Raw genomic sequence first — 21,949 nt, forward strand, 5'->3', positions numbered from 1 at the left:
CGGAACTCAGCCCCTCCCTCTTCTCCATCACCAATCAACCATTCTTTAGTTTCATTTCTAATTTTTTTTACTTTTTTTTCCAAACACTAAAAAATTAATTACTATATTTTAACTAAAAATAAAAAATTAGATTTTTTTATGCATAAACAACTTTCTGATTTCTACAAAAAAATAAAAAATAAATAATGCAAAAGATTCTTTATTTGATTATAGCAAAGAACAACAAATTCTACCTGTAAAAGATTGATGCTAGGGCATACGGACTTATAGAAACAAAAAAAAGTACATCAACTTTCTTTATGCACTATTATTTATTCGGCAACGCAAACACTTCATTCAATCAGCCCGTGATATTTTAGAAATATTTCAAATATAAAATTTCATTTTTATATAAAAGTTCTTAAAATAATCCCGTTTTGCCGTGTTTGAGCGTCGCATTTTGTCGTGTTTGAACGTCTTGTTTCTCCGTGTCCGTGCTGGCTATTAGTTTTTAATTATCTTTAAACAATGGTTTAGAGAAAATTACATCCAAATAAGAAACAGCTCAGAAGAAGTAATGATGAAAGGTTGTTGAATTCTTTAATCTCTTAACAAATAAAGATTAATAATAAAATTACGTTTTAAAAATAAAATTCCATAAAAAGACCAGTCAAAGAACAACAAAAAACAACAAAAACTGCAACTAAAAAGCACAACTGTAGAAAGAAAAAAAAACAGTAAAATTACATCATTTTTTTAAGAAAAAAAATTATCTTTCTTAGAATTTCATACATTACAAACAAATTTAAACACAACCCACATTTTCAATTGGATTAGAATCCTCAAATTTAATCAATAATTTATGACATAAAAAAATTGGAAAAAATTTAACAGCTTGAATACTGTTGTTCTTGTGGGGTGGCTGGCTGCTTTGGCTTTGTTGCCTGTTAGTGATAAGCACGCCTGGCAGCTCATCATTCCCTCCAACTCCCTTCTTCTTCTCCTTCTCTTTCTCTCTCTAGCTTTTTCTCTCTCTAAAAAAACCATTTCCTATTCTTTCTCTCTCTACCCTTTTACTTTCTCTCTCTAAAAAACTTTCTTTCTTTTGCTGTCACCACCTTTTCTCTGATCAAATTTGAATACATTATGCAAATTTTTGGTTTTTTTAATTTGGTTTCGTAATTTTGGCAGCTAGATTGGATCTGGGTATCTTGTAATTAAGGTATTATTGTCATCTCCAATTTATCAGGTACTTTTTGTTTTGTTTAATTTGATGTTTTTGAGCATCTGGGTGTTTTGTTTTTGGATTAAAGGTGTGTTCTTTGCTAAATTCGATGAATTTATAGCAAGTGGGGACGATTGAATTGTTATTGGAATTAGTAAAGTTTTATTCTTTTATAGTTTGTTTTCTGTCTGAATGTTTGATCTGATTTTCAGACAGTTTTTTTGTTGTTGTTGAATTGTGATTTTGATCCGTGTTTGTGTTTTTAGCTTGAATTAAATGATCAAGCTTAAAATTTTGTGATCTTTGTCTTAATTTCAGTGTAAAATTATTGAATTTTTCGAGGTGAATAGTGTTATTATAGGATTTCAATGTTGCATACACCGAGAAATAATCTGGTTTTAGAATTTTTGGGTTTCCAACAAGATTATGTATTTAATACTATAGTTCCTCATTCTTTGGAAACCTTATTATCCCTGAATATTTTTTTCTTGTTTCTGATAATTGGCTTTGCTATCTAGCTGGGTTCATTGATTTTAGTTAACTGCATTTTCTTGGCTTCTCAGTGTTTTTGCAGATTATGTTAAAAAGAAGTATCTTCTGCTGATTGTTGTATATATAGTTTTTCTTTATTGACGTCACAAAGTGTGTTAATTGAAGCATTTTTTAAACTAATTTAAGGTTGTACTTAGAAGGGGAAATTAATTAGATATAGCTGAAGATTTGAGTTGTTACTGATTGGCATTTATTAGAGATTGAATTCTGACCACTTTGTCGTCGAATTCCTTTTTTAGATTAAGTTTTATTTCCAAAAACACGCAGCAGGCAGAATTTCCTTATCCGATTGCATTAGCTGGCCAGCTGATAGGGAGCCTAATATATTTGGCAAGGAATTAGTTTTGTCGGTTCACAAAAGCACCATTGGAATGATATAACTTCATTACCAAATTCGTGGTTCTCAAAGTCATAGTTTCGTTTAGATGTTTGCGTTATGCATTCACATCGAATAACTTCAGCGACAAACTAATGCTACCTAACCAGTGACGACGAATGACAGCTGGCATCATGCAGATTCGTTTATGCAATTGCGTTAGATCTCCTGCTGATAGTCTATGAAATTTGACAAGGAATTAGTTTCGTCAGCTCACAAAAGCATTACTGGAATGGTTCACCTACTTACCAAAATTATGCGATTCTTGATTAAAATAGTTTCTTTTAGGTGTTTGCATAATCTACCCTAATGATATTTGCATCGGAGAACTTCAGCAGCGACTTAATGCTGCTAATGACCATCAATAACTACTGGAGTTTTATCGGAATCTTTTTGTCGAGTAAAAGATAATGGATATGGATCCTATTCTTCAACTTTCTATACGGTAATGATATGTGTGGCGACTCGTAATTTTTTTGGGTTGGCAGTAGGTAGTGAATTCAGGAAAAGATGTAGAGGCGATGTTTGCGAGACACATTTGAAAGAGATTGTGGGCAATATCTCATAGAAAATTTTGATGGTAAAATAAGAAACTAACTGCGAAGAAATGGTATAACTTTAATTTAGATGTTTAATTCTGGAATTAGAGTAGGGGACTTTTCCTTAGAGGAGTATTATGCTACATAAGCTCTTCTGCTGATGAGATAGTTTAAGACGTTTTGGAGACTCTTAACAAATGATTTCTAGTAAATTATTTCCTTTGGAAAAATCTTATGTTGCGCTGTATAAATGCTGGGAGATGACATAACATCATGTTAAATGCACATATTTGTGGTAATTCAAGTTTTTTGACCAAGTTCTTTGTTACAAGGAGTAGAGTCATGTTTAATTGCCAAAATAAGCTCAACAACATTGATCAAAGTCCTGAGAATCTGAGGAATATTTTGAGAATTACTTGGTTTTGATTAGATTATTATGGGCATGATGTGTGCTTATATTTGATACTTGTTAGTCTTGTGTTATAGGTCATGTTATATTTCTATTTGTTAACCAAAAGTTTCTGACTATCATTTTCTATGTATTATGTGGAGTTATTTCTTGGAACTATTTGTTTATTGCTTTCTATAGTATATCACCGTATCTTATTTTTACAATTTACTTAATTAATGCACCTTTTCTGTTTCAGGGAAATCTTTTTTCTGTATTCAAGAGAACATATAGAAATTGAAATAATTGAATTGCAGAGACAATATGGCTGTTTCGATGAGAGATTTGGATCCAGCTTTCCAGGGAGCTGGACAGAAAGCGTATCCTTAATATATATACATAATCTTTATGCTATTATTTCCCTATGAGTTACTTGATATTTTCTTTTGAAGTGGTTTGAATAGCCATCTAATGTTGCATATTATATTTCTCCTCTGGCGACTTCTGGAACTTGAATATTCCTACTTCTGAAAGTAAGATTAGACACACTATTATTAATTGATCTCCTCATATAATACTATCCTTGACCAATATACAGCGGAATAGAAGTATGGCGTATTGAAAATTTTCGTCCTGTTGTTGTGCCAAAGTCTTCTCATGGAAAATTTTTCATGGGCGACTCCTATGTCATTTTGAAGGTTAGTGGCGTGTTTCCTGTTCTCCATGTCTTCTATGCATAAATGCAATACTTGGCTCCAAAACAAATTGGTTTCATGTCATCAGCCTAGCCTAATCATATGTCGGGTTTGGATCGAGTCCGACGAGACCTTACTCTTTTATATAAGTCCGAAATGTGGTCTGGTTCATTTCGGGTTTATTTTTCATTATCCAAGCCCACCCATAATTGAATTTTGTTGCGGGCTCGGGCTGACCTTTTCCAGACTTACTGAAAGTTTTGCTTAAAACTAAAAATCTAATATCGTCTGTTTAATGTGCGGTCCAGCCGGATTTAGTATTAAACTTTCGTGTCCAAGTCTGACTAAGCTGAGCAGGTGCTCATACCCATGCACAGGTCTATGTTATATAGACCTGATGTTTGGTCTTTAGTATAATAAGTGGGAGCTCTCTCCACTGCTGGTGGCTGGATCTGAAGAGTCTTATTCTACTGGACACACCTCAGACTATATGAGAATGAGTGTGGATTTCTGTATTCTTTTTAATTATTACTATAAATAAAAAGTACAGATTTTGGATGTAATTGGAATATTTTAAGCGATTATTAAAAAAAGAACTCCATCCCTCCATTTATATGTGATTTTGAGAGTAACTAAGCAACAAAACTAAATGTTATTTTTCATTTTTTTTAAATCATAAAATAGAATGTCCTGTAAATGATATAACTGTTGAACTAAATTTTATTCATATTTGTTTCCTTTGCAGACAACTGCCCTAAAAAGTGGAGTCTTACGCCATGATATCCACTATTGGTTGGGTAAAGATACCTCTCAGGTAAGTCTCTATTATAAGTTTTGATGTTTATCTATCTTACTAGTATCATTCTAGTCACAACTCTTTTAATATAGGATGAAGCAGGTGTAGCTGCCATCAAAACAGTGGAACTGGATGCAGCCCTTGGAGGTCGTGCTGTACAGTATCGTGAAGTTCAGGGCCATGAAACTGAGAAGTTTCTATCTTATTTTAAACCATGTATCATACCTCAAGAAGGAGGGGTTACTTCTGGATTTAAACATGTCGAGGCTGAACAACACCAAACACGCTTATTTGTCTGCAAAGGGAAACATGTTGTCCATGTAAAAGAGGCAAGTCGATGAACTTCCCAATTGATGAATGATTTCTATCAATGACCATCATGTATATTTCGTCATTTTCAAGGTTTCAATTTTGCCTCCATTATAGGTTCCTTTTGCTCGATCTTCCCTCAACCATGATGATATTTTTATTCTAGACACAAAGTCGAAAATATTTCAATTTAATGGTTCTAATTCATCCATCCAAGAGAGAGCTAAAGCTTTAGAAGTAGTCCAATATATCAAGGATACTTATCATGACGGAAAATGCGAAGTTGCTGCCATTGGTAAGTTATAATAGGAAGCCAAAAATTACTTTTGAGGTTCTTTCAGTACTCTGCATTTTTGTAAGACATAATTAGTGTTGTATTTCACGTAGAGGATGGAAAGCTGATGGCTGATGCTGAAACTGGTGAATTCTGGGGTTTCTTTGGTGGTTTTGCTCCACTTCCTAGGAAAACAACCACTGACGATGATAAGACTGCCGATTCTCATACTCCTAAGTTGTCTTGGTAAAGCTCTCGTGTTTATTTGCCCTTCTACCGTCTATAATTTAATGTTCCTTTATGGTAGAATGCCAAAGTGATGGCTAAAATTTTGTTTTCTGGATTTTAAGCTGTATTTGAATTAAAATAATCAAATCCCTTGATGTGCTTGGCTGAATGTGTTATCCTTTCTAGTGTTGATAAGGGCAAGGCGGAACCTGTTGAGGCAGATTCATTGACAAGGGAATTGCTAAACACAAATAAGTGCTATATTCTTGATTGTGGATTGGAAGTGTTTGTCTGGATGGGTAGAAATACTTCACTTGATGATAGGAAGACTGCAAGTGGATGCACAGAGGTACTGTTTCATTTCGTTCACATTCAATATGGACGTCCATGATTGTTGCTTTCATACATTCTCGGTTGTTTACACTTATTGTCACACTGATCAGGAGTTGGTCCGAGGAGCTGATCGGCCAAAGTCTCAAATTATTCGTGTAATTGAGGGATTTGAGACAGTGATGTTTCGGTCAAAGTTTGAATCATGGCCCCAGACAGTTGATGTAGCAGTATCTGAGGATGGTAGAGGCAAAGTTGCAGGTCTGTTGCTAATATTTTTGGGTTGAATATCCTTTGCATAAAGATTTTCTTACTTAAGGACACATAGTAATCGTCTAATAATGGTATTATAAATTGTGATAGCATTTCATTCTTACTAATTTTTACAAGCTCTGATTCCTATTGTTTCTTGGTGATTCTGCAGCACTTCTAAAACGGCAGGGAGTCAATGTTAAGGGCCTAATGAAAGCTGCTCCTGCAAAGGAAGAACCTCAACCGCATATTGATGTCACAGGCAATTTACAGGTGCTACATGCATTTTTGCTATTTCTATTAACTTCTAGTTTCGGAGTTGATTCTAGGCATGGCAGATGACTGTGTTCTTGTTTTTTTACTCATTTTTGTAACTCATAAAGCAGACAGAAATATCAAGAGCTTTTTATTTAATGAGGGATTAAGGATTTTCTTCTTAAATTTCTATACAAGTTCTCTGTTACATATACGCTTCCCTTGGATCAAACGTCCATTATTCTCATCTCTTGCGTTTATAAATGGCAAGGTAAAGCAGGCAAAGTGGTACATGAATAGATTGCAGAAGCAAGGTGTTCCATCTGGAGGACATGTAGAACATAAGAAACAGAATTTTGCTACAACCAATTCTGACCAGTGTAAACAATAGTAGGGAACTGAAAAATAAATATATACACACACTTATACGTAAGGCCAGCCCTCTTTCTGAAAGGGCTTAAAGATTCTGGATATATTAAAGAACTGAAGATCAATTAGTGGTATATAGGAGAAGTTTTACTTTAAATAACCAGTAAGCTATTACAGGGAGAACAAATAACCATAGAACTGCATATGCTGTGGGTTTCAGTTTTAGCAGCAAATGCATCTGAAAATACTTTAAATCTTTGTTATGTGCCTTTCTATTTGTCTGGAACATACAAGTACATATTACATCATAAATTATAATATCTAAATAGCACCAGGATCATATTGCTAATTACATGTACAATCTCGGACACACAGGTGTGGCGTGTGGATGGACAAAAAAAGGTTCTCCTTCAAGCTTCGGATCAGTCAAAGTTTTACAGCGGTGATTGCCATATCTTTCAATATTCATACCCAGGCGAAGATAAGGAGGAATATCTTGTAGGAACATGGTTTGGGAAGAAGAGCATTGAGGTAATCTTCTACTAAACTTTTAGCTTTCTTCTCTTACCCCTATGCCTGTCCTGAAAGAGGCTAGGAGAGTCTGAAAGATCCTTTTCTTGATTGCTAATGATTAAACTGACTTTATGGCTTTCTTTATATGGAAGCACTACTGTAGTGTCCAGAACTTGCAGGAAAAAAATTGGTGACATCTATGTCTTATGCTTTCATTTTACCTTGTATTTCTTTCACCTTTTCTGGATAACTACTTTGGGGGCTGGGTCTCGTGAATGCCAATTTTTTGTGATGTTCCTTGCATATTTTGATGTCAATTATCTTGACACTTCTGTATAACAACAGTCTTCGTTTACTGGGTTCAACTTACCCTATTGTGCTCCTCTCTCCAGCATTGCCTTTATTTCTTGATAAGGACAATTTAATATTTCTTTTCTATCTCTAGATGTGGAACTCTCTGATTGTAATGCCAACATGGTTCTTTTTATTTTGTTCAGTTGCTCAGTATCATTGAATCATTCATTTTGACATCTCCTGCTAAATTCAAGGAATGAAGTTCTCCACAAAAGTTGTGCAATTTATCGAACTATCTTCTGGCAATGAGCATATTTTCCATCACGGATCAACATAATGTTTTCTTGGCATAAGCTTAATGTGTTTGTCTTTTTGAGTATTTTCCATGCCCTTGTTTTTAGTTTCCTTTTTACAGTTTCTGCTGGAATCAGAATTATGAGTCGTCTGCAGGATGCAATTCTTTGCTTGTTGATAACAGAAATACTATGGCACCCACACACATAACTAACAACGTATCTTTACAGACCAAGAACTACGAGATTGCCCCTTTCATTTTGGGGCGCCGGAAATAATTCAATGATATGCTGTTCCTTTATGTCATGTTTTTGAAGCTGTAGATCTGCTAGTAAATGTGGTTACATGATTATTAGCTTGTCTCACTGATTATGGCAATCTCATCTAATGATAGGACGATAGAGCTTCTGCCATTTCACTGGCCAGCAAGATGGTTGAGTCATTGAAGTTTCTTCCTGCACAGGTGGTTATATCGTGCCGTTTATTGCTGCTTTTATACTATTTTTTCTACATTTTATTTTCTTGTACCACTTTCTAATCCTGTTTCACTACATTGTTTTCTTAGGCTCGCATCTATGAAGGAAATGAACCAATCCAGTTCTTTTCAATCTTCCAGAGCTTCATCGTTTTCAAGGTTAGTCTTATTTGAAAATAACGTAAGGAGATTCACTAATCCTTTCTGGTTTAGTGTTAACCTTCTCCAAACTCATTACTTATCAACTAATTTAAAGTTTATCAGGGTGGTGTTAGCACTGGGTACAAGAATTATACTGCAGAGAACTCACTACCAGATGAGACATACAAAGAGAGTGGTCTTGCTTTATTCAGGGTTCAGGGTTCTGGACCAGATAATATGCAAGCAATACAAGTTGAGCCGGTATGTCACAAAGTTAATAAGATGATGTGTGCCATTTGCTTCAAAACATGCACGCAACGTGTATTTTGCTATTTTTCATCATTTTAGAAGCACCAAAGGATTTTCTTTTTAACATATAGTATGCATAAAATCTGTCTACAAAAATCCGCAATGCCTTTCTGATTGCAATCTAGATTATGATCTTATGCTACATGTTGAATGTAAATGCTATCTCCCTTTTGTTGGTCCATTTTATTGTGTATATGAGATGGAATTTTCTTTTATACTTTTTAGATAGTTTCTATTTTAATTCCTTGCACTTTATCAGGTTGCAACGTCTCTAAATTCCTCTTACTGTTACATATTGCACAATGACTCTACTATCTTTACCTGGTCTGGGAACCTTACAACTGCAGACGACCAGGAACTTGTGGAAAGGCAGCTGGATCTGATAAAGGTTTGCGGGATCTTCTTAATTATTTCCATAACTAGTTTGATTTAGCATATATAAATTTCTCATCATGTTATTTTTCACTAAACTTCTATTATATTCTATCCTGAATTACTAATTTATTGTATGCCTACAAATGTTCTGCAGCCAAATTTACAATCCAAGGCACAAAAAGAAGGTTCAGAGTCTGAGCAATTTTGGGATTTATTGGGGGGTAAATCTGAATACCCCAGTCAAAAAATTGCAAGGGAAGCTGAAAGTGATCCTCACCTTTTCTCATGCATCTTCTCAAAGGGTAAGAAGTTCCTCTTTTCCGTTGCTAGGATCATTCATTTACCTTATAAATCTGTTTTTATTTTTGTGTAAATTTAACATTCTGACTCCCGTCGTTTGCCTTTCTCACATGGGCCAATTTCTGCCAAATGCATCTGATCTGCAGGAAATCTGAAGGTGTGTGTATTCTAGTTTATCTTATTCTCATCTACTATACCCTAGTTATTGTTGTAAAGTTGTTCTCGTTTTGGTTTTCTGTACACCCGCCACTTATGTGCATTCTAATCTTTCACGGTTTTGGAAGAAAATTTGCTTGAGATGCTCATCTATCTATCTATATCTATACTATATATAAAAGCACGGATGGGGGGGACAGGCAAATTTACTGAATAATCCTTTTCAGTTTACTACTAAATAAAGGTTTTATAGTCATTAACTAAGTAATTATTTAATTAATCACTATTATAATTAAAGTCCTAATTAGAATAGGTAGCTAAATTATCTCTAATTTTGTTTTTAGTATGTAAAAAATAACTAAATTGTCTCCAAATTAGTAGGAATACCTATCTTTTAGTTTGATTGAACTACAAAATTAAAACATTGTATTTGGTCAATATATTATTATTTAAATTTTAATCTTATTATTTTTAAAGATATTATTAACAAAATTAATTTAATTATTTAATTATGGTTATTATAAAACTAGAAGAATAAATTGATTATGAAAAAAAAATTAATAAATGAATATATTATATTTACTTTTACAAAAATTCTTAACTAATTTAATATTAATTATAAATAAAAAAATTGATATGATTATAATAAATTTACTAAGTATATTGACGAGTTACGTTACGAGCCATGTGCATAGCACGTAATGCGAAACTAGTTATTATAATATTCCTTATTGCATTAGGTTATCTTTTTATTAGTATTATTATTGTTTCAGATTTTTTGTTACAGTACATTATTGAAATGATGCTAAATATGTAAAAAAATATCTGCTTGTAACTTTGTGCTTTTGACTTATTGCAGGTGACTGAAATATACAACTTCACCCAGGATGATTTAATGACTGAAGATATATTTGTCTTGGATTGCCACTCTGAGATCTTTGTCTGGGTAGGGCAACAAGTTGACTCCAAGAACAGAGTGCACGCTTTGACTATTGGAGAGGTAAGCTTTTAGCTGTTACTGGAAGGCTTCTGTTATGGGCTGTGTGTGTACTGTGTAGTACCATTACTATTTTGGTCCGATCATGATGGTCATTTGTAGGGGCGTGCGTAAAGCAAATAGCCGAAATAAACCGATAAATTCGGTTTGGTTCGGGTTTGAAATTATAATAAATTTCGGTTTCAGTTCAGTTCAGTTTTGAGAGTAAAAGTTTCATTTTATTTTTAGTTCAAATGATTGAAAAACTGAACCGAACCAACAAAAACAGAACACACTGGTTTGTCTGAAATATTTAATTTCTTTAAGAAAATCTGTTCTGTTCGATTTGGTTGGAAAAATGCACACCCCTAATCATTGTGTTGACCTTGGATGCTGCTAACCTAGTTATGTCATTTAAGTTCTTAATCGTTAATGACACCGAGGTTACTACTGGCTATTAGTTTATTATGATTTGCAGTAAGTACATGTAATTATCTATATTGACTTTTTCATATGGCACACTATCAACAGAAATTTCTTGAGAAGGATTTTCTGTTAGAAAAGCTATCTAGTGAAGCTTCAATATACATTGTTATGGAAGGGAGTGAGCCAACTTTCTTCACACGTTTCTTTTCATGGGACTCTGCAAAATCTTCTGTAAGCTGGGTTTAATTTGTAATTATTATAAACAGTTTGTACGGCTTAACATTTTTTATAATCGATCTTCTAATTATTTTCATTTGGATGCAGATGCATGGAAACTCATTCCAAAGGAAACTTGCAATTGTCAGAAATGGAGGTGCACCAATTCAAGAAGTAAGAGGCATTTCTACTGGTTTTGAAGTTTTTCAGGATAATAAGCACTAGTTTTCTGCATGATAAGTTTAACTTTTGATGTATGGAAATAAAAAAAAAAACTATTTCTTACAGCCATCAGAACTTAATATATCTTGCGATTATTCCCGGATGCAACAATCTTTAAACATGTTTGTTAATCCGAATCCATAGATAGCGTCTCCCCCACCATTCAGTTTAACATCTGTTTCTGATTGTGTCAATAATACATTATCAGAAACCGAAACGGAGAACACCTGTATCATATGGAGGACGATCATCTAGTGTGCCAGATAAATCACAGCGTTCCAGAAGCATGTCTTTCAGCCCCGATCGAGTTCGTGTGAGGGGCAGATCACCAGCTTTCAATGCACTAGCTGCTACTTTTGAGAGCCCTAATACAAGAAACCTTTCAACCCCACCAACGGTTAGAAAGATTTTTCCAAAATCTGCGAGCCCTGATTCGGAAAGTCTGGCTTCCAAATCCGCAGCTATAGCAGCACTTACTGCATCTTTTGAACAACCACCACCAGCACGGCAGGTTATCATGCCCCGGTCTGTCAAAGGTATTTATTTTTTAAATAAATTGCTCAACTCCACTTGTCCTGGTGTTTAAATCTTCTGTGACACATGTTCTGAGTGTAGCGAGCTCTCCGTCACCGGTACCAACTCCTGGGAAATCGACACCTGAGACAAATAACAAGGAGAATTCTTTGGGTGGAAGAATAGGGTCTCTCACCATAAAAGAAGATATCAAAGAGGGCGAAGCTGAAGATGAGGAGGGGCTCCCAATACATCCATATGAGCGCCTTAAAATTAACGCGGAAGATCCTGTTAGTGATATTGATGTGACAAAGCGAGAGGTAAACTATAACCAATTAATAATGCTTCATCTTGAGCATTCATTATTGGATTATACTCAGATTTTTCTGTTTAATGCGTGCAGACTTACCTCTCATCAGCAGAGTTCAAGGAGAAATTTGGAATGACAAAAGATGCCTTCTATAAGACGCCAAAATGGAAACAGAACAAGCTTAAAATGGCCCTGCAATTGTTCTGAGCCTCCTTCATACCTATGCTTTTCCTTTAGCTCCCTACAGCCGGGGAAGAAAGCTTATCTGCAAATCTGTATAAATTCTTCCTTGAAACAGTTTATGATCCTTAAATTAGTTTACCATCCGATAGGGTGTCAAAACAAGTTGATGGGTCGTGTTCGTGTTGTGTTGACGCACTCAATATCTTCTTTTTACCAAACATATGCGGATCCCAATCACGATCTTATAATAAAAAAAGACATGATTAGGATCCACACGAACATGACCCATTTATTAATGTGTTCAACATGAACACGATATAAAATTAAAAGGGTTCTGCATGTCAGCACATATAACTTGTTTAGGTTGGTCATACAAGTACGGTTATTTACTTCAAATGGGTCGAACATGGATCAGACAAAAAGAGTTTACTTAACCCATTTATTTAAATAGATTGCATATGAGTCATAAAACACGATACTTTTAACTCATTTATTTGCATGAATTAAACATTGATCACATAGACACAATTTATGCTACATAATTATTTAATTAGCTACACGTATAACATGCTTCGTTAAATAATTCATATATTTGAATGATTAAATTAATTTTTTAAAATTATAAAAAAATAACGCAGGCTGATAAGAAAAAGTTATATAGATTTACGTGTCAACCTGAGGCACGACATGTTTTAATCCGTCTTACAAATGAGTTGACCGATTTATGATACGAATACGTATAATCTCCAACCTAGATCATTAGCTTTTTTTGTATTTGACGGCTTGTGTTCGCGTGTCACAGCCCCACAATCCAACATGCTAATTGTTTAATTTCATCTGTTCCTGCAGTGGGTGAGCTCAGTTTCTCTGAAGTGAAAGGGACAGCACCAGTGCATTTTTAGCTGCTTCTGTTCCCAGGAAGATTCAGTTTCTCTTTGATTAATGGACAAACCAGAGATATATTTTCTCCATTTTTTTTCCTTTTCTTCTTCTGTCGGGTGGTTTGAACGTGTCGCTCTATTAACTGTTACCCCCTTTTTTGATTGAGTTAGCTGCTTTGTTGTTATTCTTTATGACCACAGATTTGTTGCGAGCTTGAATTTTCGGTTTTCATTTTTTTCATTGAAGAAAAAAAAGGAATTTTATTTATGTAGTGATTAGGTGATTGAGAATGCAGACAGTTTAGGATTGTATTCTACAAGTTGAGGATGAAAAGTGTGTATAGAAGAGTGTAAAAATGACTCATTTGTTTTGAAATAAGAGTGTGTCTGCCTTTATTTTTTTATTGGCTAATTTCAGGTTCATTTTTGAAGATGCAGCATTGTTCACTATCAGGAGAGTCGTATTTAGCCATGAAATTTCTTGTTCTGATCATATTTCATAGCAAACACTATGCCATATGCATTATTAATTCCCCCTCTTCCGACTCGAATTCAATTGCTTTAATGTTTTTTCCTTTTTGATTCATTTGAACTGGCATCTTTGAATTGGTTTGTGGATTAGTATATACTCCCTGCGAACTTGTGCACGGTTCATTTCATTTACGGAGTGCAAAGTTCTACCCGCGAACTTGTTAACCATTTCATTTATGGAGCGCAAAGTTCATCCCAGAAAATTTTCGTAATTTGAAGTTTGCTTCCGCAAGCTAAGTGGTAGAGCTGGCCATGGCCGGAGAAATGAACAATTCCTGTAGCAGCAAGCAAGCTACACTTTATAACTCTTCGAAGCTATATTTTTTTGATCTTAGATTTAGTTAGGATGTCCCAAAATGTTAGGATTCTAGCTCTAGCATTGATTCCAAATCGAAATCTTAGAACAAATTATTTTGTTTGTATATCATTAAAACTCGTCCGGAAAACGTAACCCTCAGCGTATTTTTCTTCCATAGGGGCTTATTACACTAAGGCGCAATGGATTATTATCGGAAACATGCTCAAAACTGGAAATAAAGTTGGAATAGGAGGTCAAAGTCGGGGGGATTTTGAGTGATTAGGCCATTTTTGTAAAGGGGTAATTCAAAACAACTCATGACATTTTCGTATTTGATAATTTTAATACAAACTTTTAAATTTGATAATTTTAAATACAAACTATTGATTTGTTGTAGTTCTCAATGCTAAACACTTCTCTTATAAAAATGTTGATAAGGATGACGAAACAATGGTATAGTAATAGATATTATAGTGTCCACATCAATTTTTTTATCAAAAATTACATGATATTTTAAATTATACAAAATTAATAGTTCGTATTTTAAATTGTTAAAATTAAAAGTTCGTGTTATGTTTATAATGGATATTTAAATGAGGAAATTACACACACCACCGTTAAACACATAAATAATCTCACTAATACAACTGGGCATGGCTCGCCACAAAAATACGACATTCTTCTTCTTCATTTCTTTTTCACGTTCTTATTTGATGTTTTTACCGCTCAATATATTGAAATGTACAGCTTCTTTTTTCTAGGTAACATGTTATTCTCAACACGGTCTTTTTCTTCCTTTAATGGCCTGCCATTACTTGGCCATTGTTGGTAGAAGTAATCTGCTAGTTTTTGAGTTCGCTTGGAGTAAACGACAACGTCGAGATTGTTGAGAGTGACGATGATGAAATCGGTGAATCTGACAGTCGAATATTTAATCAAATCTCTTTCGTCTGTTCTAAACATGAGATAGCTCACCAAGTGTTTGTTGTTTTATCCAAGTGAAGCTTTGAGCTTATTTTGATTGGTGCTACTTTTTCTTTGGTTTTGATACTGATGGGTGTGTGCCATTTAGAAATTAATGATGATTATTGTGCAGAGTTGAGTGATTTGTACTATTTAAGGAGAGTTTTGTGAATTTGAATTGTAATTATTTATCAATGCTATTAAAAGTATGAGCCATAAAGAATTTGTTTGTTCAGGTGATAAAGAGGGTGGGCTAAGTTTGTGTGTAGTCGGGCCTTTTAAATTCCATGTCACTTTTTTTATGAATAAAATTCCATGTCACTTGCACAAAAACAAGGACATCGTTCTAAATTATTTCTGGAAAATGGATCAAAATTCCACTATATGATTGATTGCTACGGACGCGCTGATAATGTTGAAATGGCTTTCAACTTGTATGACGGTGCTAGAATTGAGAGATGGCTTTTGTTTATTTGCTAATTTGGTGTTCCTGCTCAAACTGCAACCTACTTCAATGATGCCCAGAAGCAAGTTACCAAGGATTGATATGGTTGATGGGAATTGTCTCTTAACAAAAAAAGATTGTGTACTGCATACTTCATTTAATAAATCTATTCATTTTTTTATTTGTAAATATTCGTAGTTTGCTATTGGATTACTCTTAGTTTACTAATAACATAATTATTTTTTAGTAAATTATAATAAACTAATAGTAAATTTTTGTTGAGTAATTAATAGTAAATAAAGTGAAACTAGTTTCATACATATTTTATAATAGTGATAGTAAACTTAATAAAATAGTATATTATAGCTTTATAATTCTGAAACTCAGATTTTAAGCCAATCCAACATGAAATGACTGAAAGTATAGTAGACCATTAATAAACTGTTAGTGAACTTATAATAAAATAGATATTTAGTAAACCGTTAGTAATCTGTTAGTAAACTGAAACGGTATTAAATTAATAGTAAACTTATTTCTATTGCAAAATAAAAGTAATAAAATCGAAACTAATTTAGTACGTTTTTTATAATAACGTTGGTAAACTGATAGTAAACTAAATATTTTATAATTTGAAAGTAAAAAATAGTAAATTAATTGAAACTAATTCAGTTATAAAGTTGAAACTAATTCAGTATATTTTTTATACTATTGTTGGTAAACTGATAGTAAATTAAGTAATATTTCATTTTAATATTTTATGATTTAAAAATAAAAAATAGTAATTTATTTTTTAAGTAAACCGATAGTCGACCTTAGTAATTTGTTAGTGAACTAATAGTAAACATATATTTAGTAAACCGTTAGTAAACCAATAATAAATTAATAGTATACTTATTTTTATTTTAAATAAAAGTAATAAAGTTGTAACTAATTTAGTATATTTTTTTATACTATTGTTGGTAAACTGATAGTAAATTAAGTAATAATTCATTTTAACATTTTATGATTAAAAAATAAAAATAGTAGTTTATTTTTTAAGTAAATCGATAATACACCCTTAGTAAACTGTTAGTGAACTAATAGTAAACAAATGTTTAGTAAACCATTAGTAAATCGATAATAAATTAATAATAAATTTATTTTTACTGTAAAATAAAAGTAATAAAGTTGAAACTAATTTAGTATATTTTTTATATTATTGTTGATAAACTGATAGTGAACTAGGTAATAATTCATTTTAATATTTTATGATTTAAAAATAAAAAAATAGTAATTTATTTTTTTAAAAACCCGACAGTAGACCCTTAATAAACTGTTAGTGAACTAATAGTAAATATATGGTAAACTTGTTTTGTACTGAATGAAATTTTAAAATGGTTTATTATGTCAAAACAATAAAAAATCTATGGCAGTCTTGTTTATCTTTCTAACCACCAAAGTTGATGAATAGAGAGGGAAAATGCATAATTATGAGAGTTTAAGTTTAGGAATCAAGAGTTGCAATAGTAAAATTAATATGAAAGCATGCTCACATCAATGATTTGAATATGTTATTTCTCAATTTACCCAGTAGTAAACCGATAGTAATCTAATAGAAAATTATTTTTTAGTAAACTAAAAAAAATTTGGGCTTCTTACTCAAATAACCAACATTTATCTTTGATTTACTTTTATACCAACACATATTTGACATTTTAAAACTATCATGCAAGGGAGAAATTATTACTTTTATACCATCCATATAAATAGAACCCTAATAACACAAATCTTCATAATTACAATTATTTTCTCTCTCCTCAAATTTCTCTCTCCTTTCTCTTTCAATTCACCTTTCACACAAATTTCAGATTTGTTTTTCGCAACAATCCGCCTCCGCCGTTCCATTTTTGCCGTTTTATCTCCGTCGTTTTGCCTCCACCGTTCCACCATCTTTCTTTTATCATTTTGATTTCAGATCTGAAGTTTTTAATTTTTTTTTTAATTTTTAGATCTGTAATTTGTTTATTTTTACTGTTGTTTTCACCATTAAACATGTATAAAGATTATTTTTAAAGAATCTAATACTCATTTCATGTAATGTAGAATAATTTTGTGATTTTATGGAATAAAATTCTGTTATTTCTGCCTTTTTCTTGTGTTTCTGCGTTTTTTTTTATTCTGCAGAACGATTTGTTGATGATGATTGATTGCTGAATTATTGTAATGTTACAGTGTTGTTGATTTTATGTTGACTTTATGTTGATATCAACTGATTTTTTTTATTGTTACATTGACAACTAAGATAACATTGTCTGTGAAATAAACTAAAAAAATTAAATTAAATTAAATTGAGACTAGATAATGATATGGTAGCACAAGGGAAGAAGACATATAATGATGTTGCATTATTGTAATGTTACAATGTTGATGTGGTGTTGATTTTCGGTTGATATTTTGTTGATTTTAGCATCAGTGAAGAAGACAATAATGATATTAAATTATTGTAATGTTACAATGTTTATCTTATGTTGATATAGTGTTGACATGGTGTTGATTTTGGTATAGGTAAAAAATATAAATAATGATTTTGAATTATTATAATATTACAAATTTAAATTTATGTTGATACTATGTTGATTTTGTGTTGGTATTTTAGATTGGAAAAATATTTGATTATTTTAATGTTGATTTTATATTGATATATATAAAAAATAAAAGAGGTATTTCTATTAAATAGCACCACCTTTAGCGTTTTTTGCAATTTAAGCACATACTACATAGTGTCTCAATTGTTAGCCCAAACTTTCCAATCCTTTTAATTATTAGCACAGGTCGTATTTACGGCATCTGAAATCCCACGTGGCTCGCCGGATTGCCTCGTCAACGCCAGCGTGGCCTTCTTTATGCGACGTCGTTTTGGATTATTCCTACCAAATAACACGAACTACCATTTTGTCTCAAATATTAGCACAACCTTTCAAATATTTTTACATTTTAGCCTAAAACCTGTTTCCGGCTATTGGAATCCAATGTGCACATTTAAGAATAATTAGTGTCGTTTCACGTGTTTCACACGTGGCTCGCAGTGTGACTCGTCAAATTATTAAATAATATTTAAAATAATAGTTAATTAGGAATAGTTTATCATATATAATACTTTGAATGATTAATTTAATAGTTTAACATTTTAAATTGATAATAAAATTTTATAATTATAAAGAATTTAAATAAAAAAATCAAATAATAATTAAAATATTAATTTATTAGAAGTAGTTTACCTTATTTAGAATTTTATATGATTTACATATAATTAAAATAGTAATTATTAACTCTAAATTAGCTTAGCATAATAGTTTATTTTAGTTAGTACTCTTTTTCTAATAATTATCTCAATATAGACTAAACAGGTTTTAGGCTAAAATATAAAAATATTTGAAAGGTTATGCTAATATTTGAGACAAAATGGTAGTTCGTGCTATTTAGTAGGAATAATCCAAAACGACGTCGCTAAAGAAAGCCACGCTGGCGCTGATGAGGCAATCCGGCGAGCCACGTGGGATTTCAGATGCCGGAAATGCGATCTGTGCTAATAATTAAAAGGATTGGAAAGTTTGAGCTAACAATTGAGACACTTTGTAGTATGTGCTTTAATTGCAAAAAACGCTAAAGATGGTGCTATTTAATAGGAATACCCCAAAATAAAATATATAATAAATAATAAATTTTGATTAATTATTAGCAAAAATAAAGGTAAATAAATATTAAAAATAAAAATTAGTGTTAAAAAAGATTTACAAAATTAATACTATCCAGTTTATTAAATGTTGTTGATATTATGTTGAGATTGTGTTGATATTAAAACTGACAAAAATGTCAACAATAAATAATGTACACATGTTGATTTTATATTGATTTTGTGTTGATTTTGAGTTGATATTTGATTAATTTTAATGACAAATAGTATACACATGTTGATTTTATGTTGATTTTGTGTTGATCTTCAATTAATTTTAGGGATATGTGCATGTTAATTTTAGGTTGACATCAAGTTGATTTTGCGTTGATTTTGATTAATATAGCTTAAATAATTGTACATCAATAAAATTCAACATTGATTTTATAATAAAGTTTGTACGTAGAACATAATATAAGGAGCAAAAAAACCAACCAAATTTCAAAAATGCCGAAATGAATTTAGTACATTCTAATAAAATAACACTCTAGAAAATGAAAGTTATAAAAAAATGGCTGAATACCAATAGCATATGTTTATGTAGGGAATTTCAGAACGTTTATCGAGAAAAAAACACAAAGAGATCAATCATTCAAACAAATATGTGCACTCCACATTCCATCCTGTTGCTTTTCAAATAAACATCTATTCCGCAAACTTACAGGAGGCATTTATTTCATAGACAATATTATCTTGTTTGTCAATGTTAAAATTAAAAAAATTAGTTAATATCAACATAATATCAACATAAAATCAACAACACTGTAACATTACAGTAATTCAGCAATCAATCATCATCTACAAATCGTTCTGCAGAATAAAAAAATGCAGAAATATAACAAAACACAAAAAAATGCAGAGTTAACAGAATTTTATTACATAAAATCACAAAATTATTCTACATAACATGAAATAAGTATTAAATTCTTTGAAAATACTCTTTATACATGTTTAATGGTGAATAAACAGTAAAAGATAAACAAATTACAGATCTGAAAATGAAAAAATAAAGAACAAAAAATTTCAGATCTAAAATCAAAAATAGAAAAGAAAGATGGCGCGGGGAGACAAAGGTGGAACGACGGAGATGGAATAGCAAAAAACAGAACGGCGGAGGCGGAACGGCGGAAGCGAAGGAATAAGAACGTGGAGAAACCCTGCTGGACTCATGGAGAAGAAGAAGGAGCCGCCAAAATTCAAGAGAAAAAGAAGGAACAATAGAAAAGTAAGAATTCAAAGAAATTAGGTTACAATTTTAATTTTGGATGGTATGAAATGTAAACTTTGGCTTTGGACTGTATAAAAGTAAACTTGAGCCAATTTTCAGTATATTGGATAAAAAGCCCAAGAAATTTTATGATAAGCACATGATAAATTTGTGGTAAACTAAATTTAAAAGATTGAAATTTTTAAATTAAAAATTAATTTCAGACATTTAATAACCTTGATGTTAAACCCTAAAATAATTAATTTAATAACTATTTGTATTTGAAATATACTAAATTATATACACCTGCTCATGCTGGGGGTGCATTGAAGAGGTTTAAGACATCTGATGTAGCATCTTACTCATGCGAATGAAGTGTAGGCATCCATTTTTACATTTTCCACAAAAAAGTATATGGAAATAAGAAGATCCATGTATTTGGCTAACCAAAGATATAAGCCTAATGTTTATTTCCAGACTTGATGCATTAACTGAGTATTTGAATTAGAAGCATGAACAATTGAACATAGCCATTTTGTCAGGTTACTCTTTACCATTACGGTCTGTCACCACTCCCCTAATAAAAAAAAGTGCATGGAAAATTTTAAGTTATTGATCACTCCAACATCCATAACTTCTTATGAAGCTGAATTAAAATTGAATCAATTAGTTCCAAAATCGACTTCAGATCCGCTCGCACCATCAATGAATTCGAATTGGCCATCTGCGGTTTCCTAATTTTCATCAGGGTTCGTGTTATTCTTGCCTGTTTCGTCTAGGTCTTTTGTGTCGACACCCACCCTTTGGTTTTTGTCCGCTATTGGGAATCTCAGGTCGCGTCTAAACATGGTTCAGATTTAAGATTTTGCAGCAATGAGTTACCAAGACACTATGGCTGCACTACAAAATCAAGCACAATTCTTAATTTGGGAAGATCAAATTGAATCTGTCAATTTGAAAAATGAGTGCAACAGTAAAGTGGCAACAGAAACAATGGCAGGTGAAGGAGAGCCAAGTGAACTAAGTAATTGCTTGGGTAAAATGAATAAGTCGTATTTTTTAAAATAAAAAGTTTATTTCTGCAACAGATTTTGGTCAAACAGTAAATTTTAATTAATTTTAGTCAATAGGTGTTGTTGAGAATATTTTGGTGTTTTATAGGTATTTGTCTAAAAATCCCTATTTAAATTACAAAAATTTGTAGTTGACATCTAGCTTTATCCTTTGTTTTTTGTTTTATTGTCGTCCTTTTAATTATTCGAGTTAGAGATAATATATTAAACTTCACTTCAAAATGGTCACTTGAAGCATATAGCCAAGTAATACATTGCTAATGAGGAACAAAACACAAACAAAATGATAAAAAATGGCTTAATAGATATACCACTAACTACCCATGTGATCAGCTAAATTGCTTTGTATATGTATATTTAACTGAAGTTTAACATATCCTTCAACATAGCTGCGCGGGCATTCGATCGGTTCGGTTAAAATCAAACTAAAGTTTCTAAAACTTATCTACCGAATATTTAAAACCAAACTAAATACATTAGAAATTTGGTTAAAACCAAAAATGACACAAAAATAATCAAAATCAAAAAAATTCGTTTTCTTTATCGGTTCGGTTATCAAACTGACCGAA

At 32.1% G+C, this 21,949-nt stretch overlaps 1 protein-coding gene across 2 annotated transcripts; it reads left to right on the plus strand.

Annotated features, from left to right (window-relative positions):
- Positions 1-772: 772 nt before the first annotated feature.
- Positions 773-13,555, plus strand: LOC126667578 (villin-4). Of its 2 annotated transcripts, none has more exons than XM_050360568.2 (24): positions 773-1,228; positions 3,319-3,439; positions 3,658-3,757; positions 4,500-4,568; positions 4,643-4,879; positions 4,977-5,154; positions 5,247-5,379; positions 5,548-5,710; positions 5,805-5,952; positions 6,116-6,216; positions 6,943-7,098; positions 8,063-8,131; positions 8,234-8,302; positions 8,408-8,545; positions 8,853-8,981; positions 9,123-9,270; positions 9,415-9,425; positions 10,284-10,424; positions 10,932-11,057; positions 11,151-11,216; positions 11,473-11,800; positions 11,880-12,097; positions 12,181-12,362; positions 13,120-13,555. In XM_050360568.2, exons 2-23 carry the CDS (start codon positions 3,384-3,386, stop codon positions 12,292-12,294), a joined length of 2,898 nt encoding a protein of 965 aa, XP_050216525.1. In that variant the 5' UTR covers positions 773-1,228; positions 3,319-3,383; the 3' UTR covers positions 12,295-12,362; positions 13,120-13,555. The 2 variants fall into 2 exon arrangements, with proteins under 2 accessions (XP_050216525.1, XP_055960514.1); XM_056104539.1 differs by having other exon boundaries at positions 773-1,201.
- Positions 13,556-21,949: the final 8,394 nt, after the last annotated feature.

The sequence above is a fragment of the Mercurialis annua genome, linkage group LG2, assembly GCF_937616625.2.
Source record: "Mercurialis annua linkage group LG2, ddMerAnnu1.2, whole genome shotgun sequence".
Taxonomy (NCBI): Eukaryota; Viridiplantae; Streptophyta; class Magnoliopsida; order Malpighiales; family Euphorbiaceae; genus Mercurialis; species Mercurialis annua.

Coding starts and splice junctions, on each gene's coding strand:
- LOC126667578 (XM_050360568.2), top strand. CDS start 3,384: ATGGCTGTTTCGATGAGAGATTTGGATCCAGCTTTCCAGGGAGCTGGA. Junction 3,758..4,499: donor ACTCCTATGTCATTTTGAAG/GTTAGTGGCGTG, acceptor TTTCCTTTGCAG/ACAACTGCCCTAAAAAGTGG. Junction 10,425..10,931: donor ACGCTTTGACTATTGGAGAG/GTAAGCTTTTAG, acceptor CACTATCAACAG/AAATTTCTTGAGAAGGATTT.